We start from the raw sequence: 13,965 nt of genomic DNA on the forward strand, positions 1-13,965 counted from the left end.
TTGCCAAGAGCGAAGGACTGCATCAGTCTCTGCCTCTGTATCCATTCAGCTACATCTGACCATTAAGATTGTTTCTATTTCCATACAAAATGATGTTCAGGAACAATCTCAGGTTCTGACACTGGCTCAGCCTTTGCAAAGCACTGACATGGGGTCATCACCTATACATTTTGCATTTACATCTGGTTTTCTGGAAGTGAGGGAGTTTCTCTTTAGTTCTCTCTAGTTGCCTCCTCTCAGAGCCCAATCTGATAGTGGGCTGACCACAACACTAGAGACAGTCAGCTGGAGTTACCCATTGTTACTTTATCTGCACAGGAGACAGTCATACAGGCACAACATGTATATTAAATTCTTTCTGTGAGCAGCCAGTGTTGTGGGATAAGAAGCAGGAAAGGCCTTGGATCTGTGTAAGCCCTGCTCAGATGGAATAAAAATACCTTTGTGTTATCAGCCCTGTTTCCAGCACAAACCCGACATGCAGCCCCGCACTAGCTACTGTACAGAAAACTATCCCTATCCCAGGCAAAACCAGCACATCCTCCACCCCTTATCCATACCATTTATGTCATGTATTTCCATTTCTGCCTCAGCCCCTGGTCGCTCTGGACCAGACCATCGGGTTTACCATTTGAGTGAACTCCTCTCCCGGCCCCTGCTCCAGCTTGGACCTTCCACGGACCGCAGTCCCGTAGAAGTGTACCTGCTCCAAGTGGAGCCTTATAAGCCACAATCTCTCCAGGGTTTTACCTGCTGGGCACAGACCTAGCCACAGCCACAGTCACTTTGAGATGTGCCTGTTCCAGCATGGCCTTCTCCATGGGCCACAGCACCTTGAGAGAGCCCAGCGCCAGCATGGCCTTACCCACAGCCACAGTCTTGATTTCAACCCACGAGTTCTCTCACTTTCACTCTAGTGATTCTCTCCCCCCATCCCACTTGTGGGGAGTGAGTGAGCAGCTGCGTGGGGCTCAGCTGCTGGCTGGGGTTGAACCACAAGTGGCTGCTCACAGAAGGAATGTGAATGCGCGTGTTACGCCTTCCTGACCGTCTCCTGTGCAGATAAAGTAACGGTGAGTAACTCCAGCTGACTGTCTCTACTGTTGTAGTCAGCCCACTGTCAGATTGGGTTCTGAGAGGAGGCAACTAGAGATTGTTACTAAAAAGTTCTCTACCTTGTAACTCCTATTCTTAAGAATTTATTTTGTTATGGTGAAGGGAAAGAGGAATCAAGACTTTCATTTTTTGTTGTTTTTTTGTAGGGTTTTTTTTTAAAGACTTATTCTTCTGTATAGAAATTAAACGGTTCATTAAAACCAAAACCACTATAACCTAAAAATGTGTTAAACCCACCATTTGGTGTGATGTAGCATTTGACAGTCCACTTCCGATTTGGGAGACAACGATAGCTCTGTAGTTACCATGAACTGCCAGTAGCCTTTGCTTTCCACTGATGAATGAAATACAGGTGTAAAGTATCATCAGGATTTTACACACCATCTCTTTCTGCTCCTCTTTCCATTTCACCTTTTTGTTATGGCATGTCTCTTTATTTTTAATAGATTTATCTATCCTACATAGCAAATAATGGTGCATCTTACATGCAATAGAACTTTTGAAGATCTCACTGGAACAGTGCAAGTATTCTGAAATGTAAGTAGATAGTAAATAAAAATTCACTGCCACTCTCCAAATGAGTTAATCATAGAATCATAGAATGGTCTGGGTTGGAAGGAACCCCAAGGATCATAGAATTCCAACCCCCTGCCACAGGCAGGACCACTGACCTCCAGGCATGATCTAGACAAAGTTGCCCAGGGCCCATCCAACCTGGCCTTGAACACCTCCAGGGATGGGGCATCCACCACCTCTCTGGGCAGCCCGTTCCAGCACCTCACCGCTCTCTCTGTAAAGAACTTCCCCCTAATATCTAATCTAAACCTTCCCTTCTTTAGCTTTAACCCATTCCCCCTTGTCCTGACATTGTCTAGCATTCCACTCCCTTCAGGAACTGGAAGGCTGCAGTGAGGTCCCCCCACAGCCTTCTCTTCTCTAGGCTGAACAAGCCCAGCTCCCTCTGCAGCTGAATCTGCACAACAACTCTTAATTGTGAAACTTCTAAATGTAGATACTAATCTATTCTTATGATTGATTTGTTTGGGTTTTTTTAATTTGAAAAGTCAAAAGCATGTGGCCCTGCTGAGGAAAGAGTATGTTCACTGGTTTAGAAGACTCTGGAGCTTCCAGACAAGAAGGATACAAATAATTTTGCAGTAAAACATTGGAAATTTTCTGGCAGTTTACACCCGCTTTTCTTTTTTCATTTTTTTTTATCCCCATCTGGATGTGATCCTGTGCAACCTCCTCTAATATTTCTTGGGAAACCTACTATGTGACAGAATCAGCTAATTAATTGGCATTCTAATTGGTGTTCACAGAACTTAATAGATCATGTGACTTTTAAAGCGGGATTTTTAAAATGAGTTGAAGCTATGAAATTCTACAATTATAGGGACAGCCCATCACACTACCACGGCATATAATCGTGTTTGTTATTGTGTAACAAGGCAGCTTCAAATAGCAAGTTATTTATGGATAAATGAGTAAATGGAGGTTGAATATCTGGTACCAAAGACTTCAGTACAAGGCGTTTGGCCTGCCACAGTTACTGAAGGAAACTGGGAAAGATGAAGTCACGACATGCTTTCCCAACAAACAACAAGGAATGGGGGAGAAGGATTTTCAAATAGGTATTTATCCCCAGCCATATCCACTAAGATTTCACTGGTGGAGAGCAGTAAAGAGGAATTACAGGAAAGGCAAGGAATTAAAGGAAAGTAGAAAGGAAAATGCAACAGCAGGCTTTTTGTAAAGATTTACAGGAGGAAAAGATGTATTACAGTTAGACTGTTGCACTTCTTCCTGAATCTAAGGAGGTGTACCAGTTTCTACAAGAACGTTAGGCATGGGGTAGAATAACTTTTATTTTAGACCTGAACATTATTTCTTTTTAGTCTTTTGCTCTGTATTTTCTGCAATTGCTGCCATGACTCTCAAACAGCAGTGTCACCAAGCAAAGCAAGGAAAAGCCACCACTGCTCTAAGGAAAACACACCATGGTATGGGAGCTTGTGGCAAGGTCTAAAGGAACATCTGTCTATTTTCATTCCTGTCAAGGAGAAGAGTTTCTACTGGAGAGGAGTCAAAAGAGGGACTGACCACCCCTGAGATCCTGGGGAAGGCATTTGGATGCTGCATGGCTCGGGACCTGCACGTAAGGTACAAACTCAAGAGAGTGTAGACTCTCCAGAGGCCTAAATCTAAGACATATGACTGTGCAAATAACTGTCATGTTAGAGTGGAAGATGGACTGCTTAAGGATGAATTTAGTTCTTGTTGAAGAGAGGAGAAAGGGTTGAATTTTGGAGCTGGAGGACTTCAGCAGGGCTAGCAGGAATGACTTAAACTGGAAAGAGGGGACCAGCAAGAAGCAATAGTGGACAGGTGAGAGCCTCCAAAAGCAGCTGTAGGCCTATTTGAAGTAATAGTTTGGGAACAGGGAGAATGACTATTACCCAGTTACCAGGGGTGGGGGCCTCATAGGGAAGAAAATGAAAACATAAGAGAAATAAAGATACCGATGAAGAGGAAAAGCAAGGGAAACAAAGGGATCTGTGATGTAAATTTGCCTGAAAACCTCTGGTGAGCACTAACAAAGTTCTTCTACATTACATTCCACTGAGTGTGTAAATGGGCTGAACAACTTTTTGGGCCACGCTTTTGGTGTATTTAATTCTTATCTTCTGTCACAGGATCAAGGGGCAACATGGTTAATGCTGATGGAAATGTTCGGTGTCGCGCAAGGGAACGGCTGCTTCAAGTCACAGCAAAAAATTATCGACACGGGGTCACTACAGGTCCTTTCATCCATTTACACCTCACAGTGGTGCATGTCTCCAAGGTCCTCATCCAGCTGCTTCGTCATGCTTTGAGAGCTTTATCTCTTTCCTGCACTTCAAAGGAAAGGTAATGGTACAATAACCTTTGCATGACACACTACCCCAGCGCTTAGGGGCCAGATGAAGGTGCTGGGCAAAGGCACTTTACAGCACCTGTGTCTTTACCTGACTTCAATGCTGTGCAGGAGCCACTTGGTCCTTGCAGCAGGTCAGTCACTTCAGTTCACACCTGGCATCTTTATATACCCAAAAGTGAATGTTACAAACTTGAAAGTATGTTCAAGTACCCCCCTGATGATAACCTCAGCTTTACACTGATGTCAGAGACCTCCTGTACTGTGGAAATTTCCAAAGACTATTTCAGGCCACCTCATCTGTTTTCTGAGAAACATATAATAGAAAACAGCAATGTGGGCCCAACAAATGTAAGCTCTATATTCAGCTTTTCTCTGACATTTCCTACTTTCTTTTGGAATGTTTCTCTTCTTTCATATCTTTCCCCTGATGCATTTTATTGCAGTTCACTACTTGGAACAATTCAGTCCTGTCACCCAATATATTAACAAAATCACTCTTTTTTTTTTTTAACTGAAAGGATGTACTGATTTTTGGTATTGGTTTTGGGTTTTTTTTTGAAGTGGAACACAAAGACTGGAAGATAAAGGGCAAAGTTTTCCATCGTGTTTAGTGTGAAAAACTCCAGGACTGATTTGAAGAAGTGCTGTGCATCTATCTTAAATGTAGGAGGAATTATGGTAAATGCCTACTTTCAGTTCTTCTAAGTTAAAAGAAGAGCTAATAGATTGTCTAAGCTAAGACTTCACTTTTTCTTTGAAACAGATCCTATCTTCTAGAAAATAAACCTTTAGAAAGCTGTTTAGTTGTTATTTATTTTCAATCCTAAAATGTACAGTATTCTGATTCTGCCTAGCTTCAGCTTCAGGACTTGCCATATATCAATATACATTGACTGTTATGTGTAATTTTATTGTGTGCTGAAGATGTTGGTTTATAAAGTAAGTTATTTAGAGATTATGTTAAACCCCCAAAATTGCAGTTGATAAATTGATCTTTGGAGTCTCTTACCAAGAAGCATTTTTCTAAACTTTCAATACTTTTCCCAACAGTTTTTTGAGCTATCTGCAATTTCTCTCAGACTGAGGACACCATAGCTGAATACAGTGTTCTAAAAGCATTTACCCTGAAAGAAGGAAAAAGTGTGACTTCTTATCTTGATAACCCCATGTTTATATATCCATTTAGATGCTGTCTGCAGTGATCCTCAGCATTGTTTAGACCACAGAATGTGCCATTCTGCTTCCTGAATGTTAAAATGTGGACTCATTTATGTGAGCAAGATGAGGACCAGAGAAGGCCCTGGCACTATGTAAGCACTGCTCAGCAAGAACTAAACCAGCCCTGTGTTATCAATCAAAACTGTTCTTAGCACAAATCCAAACCCCAGCCCCATGCAAGCTCCTATGAAGAACTTTTAACTCTATCTCAGCCAAAACCATCACAGTCCTAAGCCAAAAATTGTCTTGAAATTGTTTTTATCTGCTTATCAATATAATAATGCAAATGATTGCACAAAGCTGTACAAGGGCAGCACTCAGTTCCCCACAGTTCCCTCAGCTTATTTTATTACTAAATGACATATCTGTGCACTATTTCAGCCAGTGGTGATATTTTAAGCTTCCAATCTTGTCTGACATTTGTAGTTTAGACTGTAGATAGGATTTCCAACTTTACTGAGCGGTCCATATATTTCAAGGCTCCTTTTGTAAGTGAGCATCATGTTGTGTTCTCTGTGGATCCCTCCCTAACAATTGTAGGATCAGACCCTAGCTGGGCTAGCAGGACAGCTTTCTCAGAAATGTAGCTTGCCCATGCCCCTCTTCACTTATTTATTTGCAAGTTTCCTATAAATTTGGACCTGCTTAAACATAGCTCTTGGCAGGTACAACACAAACTGTACATAGCCACAACTTATAGTGTCAAAAATTTACCAATCTTTAAATCTTGTCCTTGCCTGAGTTACAATACTTACTGTTACACTGTGCAGAAAAATCAACGTTACTCCCTTAATAAAAAGCTCCTTCATGAATAATAAATATGTTCTTATTTCACCACATTAAAATGCAATTATTAAATGTGCACCTCATATAGGAGGAAGGCTGCCAGTCTCCACAAAATGAACTGAGCTCTGCAGTCCTTGGAAGGCCTTGCAGAAATTCTGTTAAAGTTGGCTGGCACTTTTTTGCTGCTCCTTCATAAGTATCTTTTTAGCTTTTAGGGCTACACATCACCAAATTTTCCATGTAGTATTGTAAACAATTTCCTCCTACTTCTGTCAGTTGGTGTGTAAACCAGCTTTATTGATTTGGTCACTCATAAAATAAATCACGTTAGGAGAAAATTAACCTATCAGCAAGAAAAGAAGAAAACAAAGTGAAACTTCTGCATTTTTCAGAACATTGTGAGAAATACACATTTCAGCAGCTTCACAAGCTCTGCTGGAGCATCAGGGACTAATGAAAGCTACTCTACACCACCTGCTGAATCAAATTAAACAGACAGTCTGATTAATTAACGTGTCAGTTTAGCCAGTGGCTTCAATTTCAGTTTTTCATGGAATAAGAGTTCCAACAAAGAATTACGGAAAAAGCCTGTTAGGCTATCTGGTTTGTTCCCTGTCATTACAAAATAGCCCCTCCGAAGACATTTTTATTCCAGTTTGTTCAATGCAGTTTAAAGGCATGGAAGGGCACAAGCCACAGTTGCTGCCTGCAGAATTTACAGGCTGCTAAAGCCTGATCTCCACCTTGTTATACCAGTAATGACCTTCTTTTTGTAATAGCATTGTATCATGTCTACTTAAATAATGCCCTTGCACCTCTCTGTGTGGTTGGTATTTCTATAAGGCAAATATCTGAAGGCTCTGTCAGAAACTCCCAGTTCATTGACATTGACTTCAGAATCATTGCATGAGAGATTCACACCAGCACAAGGTCCTGTCTGTAAGGAAATCCTTTGGAGCCTGGCACGGTAGACTGCAAGCCCCCCTGGACAAAGTAACTCTCTCCTGTGGTGCCTGAAAACACCTGCAATGTTTTGAGTAGTGTCAAAACACCCCTAGAATAAATAAAATGCAGTCACCTTTTGCAATAGGTGTCCAGCACGGTTGGTGTAGGTTGCATTGGTGGGAAAAATAGGAAGCCTCTTTTCTTGCCTGGTCCTAGTGATGCTTCTGTGCTCTCTTTGTAGTCAAAAGTTCCTTCCATGCACTGTCTTCGGTGCAATTGAGATATGTAAATAGAAAATAATAATATATAATATAGTTCTATATATTACAATAATATAAAATTTGACCTAAACAATCAGAAATTGCTTTGAAGTATTAGAAAAAACAGATTGAAGTGTTAAAGGTTTGGAATCTGGAAAGCTTTTCATTTCCTTTTTTTTTAAGGCGGCTTTTTTTTTTTTGGGTGTCTGACAATCCCTCTGAACCCCCCCTGCTTTTCTGTGTGGAAGCATCCTTTTTTATTGGAAAAGCTATTTGATTACGAAAATTTTACCAGCATCTTTGAACACTGCTATCAACTCTGTTGTTACAGTTATCTGGAAGTACAAACTCTTACCAACTGCTACATTGCCCCTAAAGAGTAGTGGAAGATACCATTTTTAAAATAAAATGCCATCCAGAAGGACCTTGACAGGTTGAGATGGGCACGTGTGAACCACATGAAGTTCAAGGCCAAGTGCAAGAGCCATTGGCACAATCCCAAGCACAACTACAGGCTGGGCAGGGAATGGACTGAGAGCAGCTCTGAGGAGAAAGACTTGAGGGTGTTGATTGATGAGAATCTCAACATGATGTGGCAATGTGCACTTGCAGCCCAGAAAGCCAACCATATCCTGGGCTGTACCAAAACCAGTGTGACCAACTGGTCAAGGGAGGTGATTCTACCCCTCTGCTCTGGGGAGACCCCACCTGCCAGTACTGTGTCCAGCTCTGGGGTCCTCAGTACAAGAAAGACATGGGGTTGTTGGAGGCAGTCCAGAGGAGGCCATGAGGATGATGAGAGGGCTGGAGCACATCTCCTATGAAGACAGGCTGAGAGAGTTGGGCTTGTTCCGCCTGGAGAAGAGAAGGGTACAGGGAGACCTTATAGCAGCCTTCCAGTACCTGAAGAGGCTACAGGAAAGCTGGAGAGGGACTGTTTGTCAGTGAGGGCAGTGACAGGACAAGGGGTAATGGCTGTAAGCTTGAAGAGGGTGGATTTAGATTAGACATTAGGAAGAAATTCTTCCCTATGACGGAGGTGAGTCCCTGGCACAGGCTGCCTAGAGGAGCTGTGGCTGCCCCCTCCCTGGCAGTGTTCAAGGCCAGGTTGGATGGGGCTTTGGGCCACCTGGTCTAGTGAAAGATGTCCCTGCCCATGGCAGGGAGTTGGAACTGGATGATCTTTAAGGTCCCTCCCAAACCACTCTGTGATTATATGAAAATACCTGGGAAGGTAAGTACAGTTATAAACATCATCAAATGCTTAGTGGTTCTGGAACTGGAGTAAGCACTGGAAGAAAGAATCACAGAACTGTAAAATAATCTTGTTTTACAGGCGTGATCTATTATCTGCATGACAAAAATGCATTTAACTGGAAACAGTAGCCAACATTCATCTATCACCACTATTTCTCAAGCTGTGAAAATTACAATATCATATATCCAGGCTTTTATGATTGACTTTATTTCTGCACTCACTTTCTTCTCTCTCATTACAGTACGCATACGATACGCAAATAACCGTAACACCTAACGCAAACTCTAGGTTAAACACCTCTGTTTATCACAAGATCTTTGTATTTATACTCTGTGGTAACTCTGCAACAGTGGAACTGCAGAGAAAATGCTGCTTTTTCACATAAAGTTTTGACTTCTCCCTGAAGGGAAGGCAGCTGGGAGAAATTAAAGCTTTGCCTCTCTCCAAGGGGGCAGCAGACCACCCTGCATCCCCATTCTGGAAGTCTGCTACCTTTAGTATGTGACAATGCATTCTGAGTAGCTCCCGAAGTCACCTACCTTAGTATTGAGTTAGGCATATAATAAAGAAGTGAGTTGGTTTTGGCTGGGATAGAATTAATGTTCCCCAGAGTAGCTAGTTTGGGGCTGTGGTTTGGATTTGTGCTGGAAACAGGGCTGATAACACAGGGATGTTTCTGTTTCTGCTGCTCGGGGCTGACACAGAGCCAAGGCCTTTTCAGCTCCTCACCCCACCAGCAAGGATGCTGGGGGTGCACAAGGAGTTGGGAGGGGACACAACCGAGACAGCTGACCCCAACTGACCAGAGGGATATTCTGTACTGTATGATGTCATGCCCAGCAGATAAATCTGGGTGAAGAAGGAGGAAGGGGGGGGACATTTGGAGTGATGGTGTTTGTCTTCCCAAGTCACTGTTAGGTGTGATGAAGCCCTTCTGACGACTGAACACCTGCCTGCTCATGTAAAGTGGGGAATGAATCCCTTGTCTTGCTTTGCTTGCATATGCAGCTTTTGCTTTACCTGTGAAACTGTCTTTATCTCAACCCTCGAGTTTCCTCACTTTTCACTCTTCTGATTCTCTTCCCTAACCCACCGGGGAAGGGATTGAGCTGCTGCGTGGGGCTCAGTTGCTGGCTGGGGTTAAACTGTGACAATGAGCCCCATTGTCATCGTGGTTCTTTGTAGTCTAATTACAAGCTAATTATTTTTAAACACGGTGTTTAAAAAAACCCCGAACCTGGATCAATCCCTGGCACACGTGGCACAAGTTCCCAGGGAGCGGTTCAGACCACACACCTCCACACTTAAAACCTAGTTTTAAAAAAGACTTAATTCCACCAAGTATCAACTGTACTTGTCCTAAATATATATCTAAAAAAAAAAAAATAACCATACAGTGGGGTTCAAACACAAACCCTGCCAATTAATCAAGAAGATATGCCCATGCACCTTATGGCTGAAGTGTACTAACTGAACACTGGATGCAGTAAGGGTACCGAACTCCAAGGTAAGGGCTTGGGAGGCGGGAAAGACAACCACATCCTTGTCTCCGTTGCTCTGGTACGATGCTGGGGACAACTTTAGTTGCTGTCTATAAGCCCTGCGGGCGCAGAGGTTCCTTAACAAGGACTGTAACACCCCGAGCGTGGGGGAGCCTCGCCAAGCGCTAAGGCTCGGAGGAGAGCAGCGCTTAACCGTCGCTACCCTCCATGATCTATCCGTCTCAAACCGGCCGCACCCCAGCCCCTCCCTCCTTCCCCCACAGCCAATGAGTTCCCCCGCAAAGGAGAGGGCCGATAGCGCCGGCGGGGGATGAAACCGGCGCAGGACGAAACCGGCACGGACTCCACCGCTCCCGCAAAGCTCGCCGCTCCCCCAGGGCTCCCACCCCAACGCCCCTCAGGGTGAGCAGACACTCAGAGGCCGCGCCGATCCCCGCCACTGCCCTACACCGCGCCTGCGCGGAGCCGCCCCCTTGCCGGCCGCCCTCCGCTCCGCCCCGCCCCGCCGCCGGCGAGGGGCCATGGGCGGCAGCGGTTGAGGCGGCCCGAGCGGCGCGGAGCGGAGCGCGGGGTGGGGCGCGGCGCTGCCGCCGCTGGCGGGAGCGGCCGCGGGGCGGTGACTGGGCGCGGTATTCCCGGGCCCGGTGAAATCAGCCTGGGGGGAGCGCGGTCTGGGCACTCCGAGGCGGGTGTATCTGGCGGCCCGAGCGCCGCGCCCTTCCCCTGCCCCATGTCGGCGTGGCTCGGCCGGGCGGCGCTGCTGCTGGGGCGGCCGGGGGGCCCCGCCGTTGTTGCCGCTGCCGCCGCACCCTCCTGCCTGGGCTCGCTGCGCGGCCCGCAGCGCTGCTGCTGCCGCCGCCGCCTGAGCAGCCTGCGAGGCGGCGCCGAGGGGCTGCTCCTTCCGCCGGGGTCGCCGCCGTCGCTCGGGCGGGCGCTGGGCACCCACCCCAAGAAGGAGCCGATGGAGGCGTTGAACACGGCGCAGGGGGCTCGCGACTTCATCTACAGCCTGCACTCCACCGAGCGGAGCTGCCTCCTGCGGGAGCTTCACCGCTTCGAGTCCATCGCCATCGCCCAAGGTGAGCGCCGACTCTTTCGGACCCCGGCCCGGCGGCCCAAGGGCCGGTATCCGCTGCCTCGCTCCGCGGCCGGGGCCGCGCTGGGGTGGGGGGTGGGACGGGGGAGAGGGCCGGGCCGGGCCGGTGCGGGCACCGAGCCCCCGAAGTTTGGCGTTGGCTGTGGCAGGTCCTCCCGCCTTGGCCCGAGTGACTCCTTCGGGCGGCCGTACGAGGAGAGAGCTCCAGCAGGACGAGCCAGCGGGAGCCGTGTGCCGAGTGTGCTGTAGCGTACTCGGGTATAAATTTCAGGGCGCACAACCTGAAATTTAGTTTCCAGAAGCATCTGCGGCACCTTCCGAAGTTAAAACGACCCCTGTTGCCCCGCGTGTGGAGGAGTTCGAGAGGCGCGGGTGGCCGCTCGTGGGGAGGGGAGCAGCGCAGCCCGCGTCTCGGGGCTGCACCATCGTCGGGAGGGCTCTCCAAAGTGATTTCAGACCTCTCCAGAGACGCTGGGCTGCCGCTGCTCCGGGGGCTCATTCATGAGTTACCCTCCCTGCGCGGAGAGCTGCCTGCTTGCTGGCACTGCTGCTGGGAAGGGCTGGCTCCAGTGCAGGGAGGGGTGTGTGTGCTGGGGAGGTTTGTAGATGTGTCTCTGAATACCCTGCTGTGCACAACCGATTAAAATAATTCCCGGTGATTTTCTTTTCTTTATGATCCGACCGTTCTTGACAACATGACGATTTTTCATAAGCAAATAAAAACCTGTCAAAACCAAATCCTCTTAATTACAGCCTTGCCACTTCTGGTTCTGATGTTCAGCTGTAATTTATGGTCCCTACTGCAACGAAGATGATAGCAGGTACTTAAGGAGATCAGTGTGCATTTGATCTAGGCCTCTTTGTGACTTTGATAGTAGCGTGCCCTTGGAAAGGGCATTTCTGTGCCTTGTGGCTCTTCTGTACATGTCTGGAAGAAATCTTGTGGGCAGAGAACAGGGCTGGGGTCAGCTCTGCCACCTTCACCAAGTGACAGACCCTTCTCAGGTTCCTCTTCAGTTTTGTTTATAGCACACTTGCAAATAAACAGGAGTGTTTCTAGCCAGAGCCAGAGTAGTTGAATGAAACAGTTCATTTTCACCGCCGCTGTTTTGCAGAGCGGTTGTGTTTCTTTTCCAACACAGTGGGAAGTACGTCTTGAGCTGTAAGTTAACGCTAACTTTTGAATACTAACAACTAAAACTCTTCCTAAATAAACCTGTCTCAGCTTCTGCAGGGTTCTCACCATAGGGGGTTTTGTGTGAGTTTCTATCTCAGCAGTTACTGTCCAGGTGAAACTGAGTTGCTCGCGGTGCTTCTGCATACCTGGAGGATGTGTCATGGATATCAGAATGAGACTTGAAAATGTATTTTGCTATAAAGTCTCAAAGCTTATACAGAGATAATTCAACAGATGGTTCTATTTAATATTTTGTTGCTCAGATGTTGTCAGCTATAGCATGAAATTCTCCTTCTATAAAATCCTGTGACTTTCTGATGATTCAGGATCTTGAAGACAGAGTAACAAAAACATTAGTTTGAGTTTAGAGACTTTACTGTATGGGGCCGTATTTAGTAAGCTGTAAATTTATTCTATTAGTGGAAATGGCAATTCACTTGTGCCTGAAACTCTGAGCGTTAATATCAGCAGAGAGATTGTTTCAACAAAAGCTCTGTTGTGGGCTCTGTAGTCTTGCAGATAAGGGCTGCACAAAGTGGCATAATGCCATCAGACCTTGGTCCTTGAGTCAGCTTCTTGATCTGCCCATCTAGTAGCTTGATAAGACTTTTTCAGAAACAACCTTTTCCATTAGCCAGCTCCATTCATGTGTTTTTTTTTTTTAACCAGGCAGCAGTACAACAGCTGTCAGCTTTTAACTGAGAATTTGTATTTCTTCATGTGTTGCAGAAAAAGAAACACCATAGCCAAGAAGGGCTTCTAGTAAGTCTGTTGAGTAAAAATTAAAGAAAAAGACCTGTTAAAACTGCAGTATGTACCTTGTGTACATTCCCTGATAGTCTAGATAATTAAAATCATGTGAATGAGAGAGAAGGTGGCACCAAAATATTTCTACATCTATAAAATAGGTGCTCTGGTTTCATTAGATGCACCCACTGTAGTGCTGGATCCTCTTTGCTGTGTAGATGTGAAAGCTGCTTTGGGCTGGGGAAGGGAAGGGTAATGCCCAAAGGCCCTGGCGGGGTCAATTGCCTGTAGCTCCTTTCTGGAGGGGGTTGACACAGAATTCAGATTTTGAGAGAAGCAAGTCAGGAAATGTAGAACCAGGCTCTTGGAGCGTGTCGCATCTGTATCGTCACTCGACGTCAAGGAGTGCCAGAAGATGGCAGAGTGAACAGAAGGGCTGCACTGGAAAGAAAATTTTATGATTTCTGGGCTAGATGCTGCTATTCTGCGTTTTACAAGCTTTGTTCTGTATGGTTAGATAGTATTTTGTGTGCTTGCTCTTTCCTGCTGCTGAACTGGTGACTGTGTAGGAAAGATCTAACTAGGTACACAGGTTGTGAGTGCGAGGAGCAGATGAGTGAGAGGTATTTGTGCCCTGCTTTCCAAGGACTTTCTCCAACCTACTGGCATCACTTCAGAATTTCACATGGTTTTGGAGGTTTGTTTTCTTCTCAGTCTTCTCATTTGGTGGCAGCGTGCTGCAGCTCCCAGTAGTGACCTCATCTAAAGAATCAGCTAGTTTTAATCTTGTGTTGATTTCCAATGGAAGTGATTGAAATGTGGCCTTCAAATCCACTTGTCTACCTGCTGAGTAAATTCCTGTGTCCTGTTTGAGTCCGGGGGAAATAATCAGTCTTTCCTCAGTCATGAAATGCCTACGCAGTTTTGCTGCTGTGCTTAA

General features: G+C 45.9%; 1 protein-coding gene across 1 annotated transcript in view; it reads left to right on the top strand.

Annotated features, from left to right (window-relative positions):
• Positions 1-10,735: 10,735 nt before the first annotated feature.
• TMEM65 (transmembrane protein 65) overlaps positions 10,736-13,965 on the top strand; it is a gene marked incomplete at its 5' end in the record, with an annotated part of 33,253 nt that continues 30,023 nt past the window's right edge. The window contains one exon of the mRNA XM_084280397.1: positions 10,736-11,084. Within this exon, the coding sequence (XP_084136523.1) occupies positions 10,736-11,084 (349 nt within the window). The remainder of the gene's footprint in view (positions 11,085-13,965) is intronic.

The sequence above is a fragment of the Gallinula chloropus genome (genome assembly GCF_964237585.1).
Source record: "Gallinula chloropus genome assembly, chromosome: 2".
Taxonomy (NCBI): Eukaryota; Metazoa; Chordata; class Aves; order Gruiformes; family Rallidae; genus Gallinula; species Gallinula chloropus.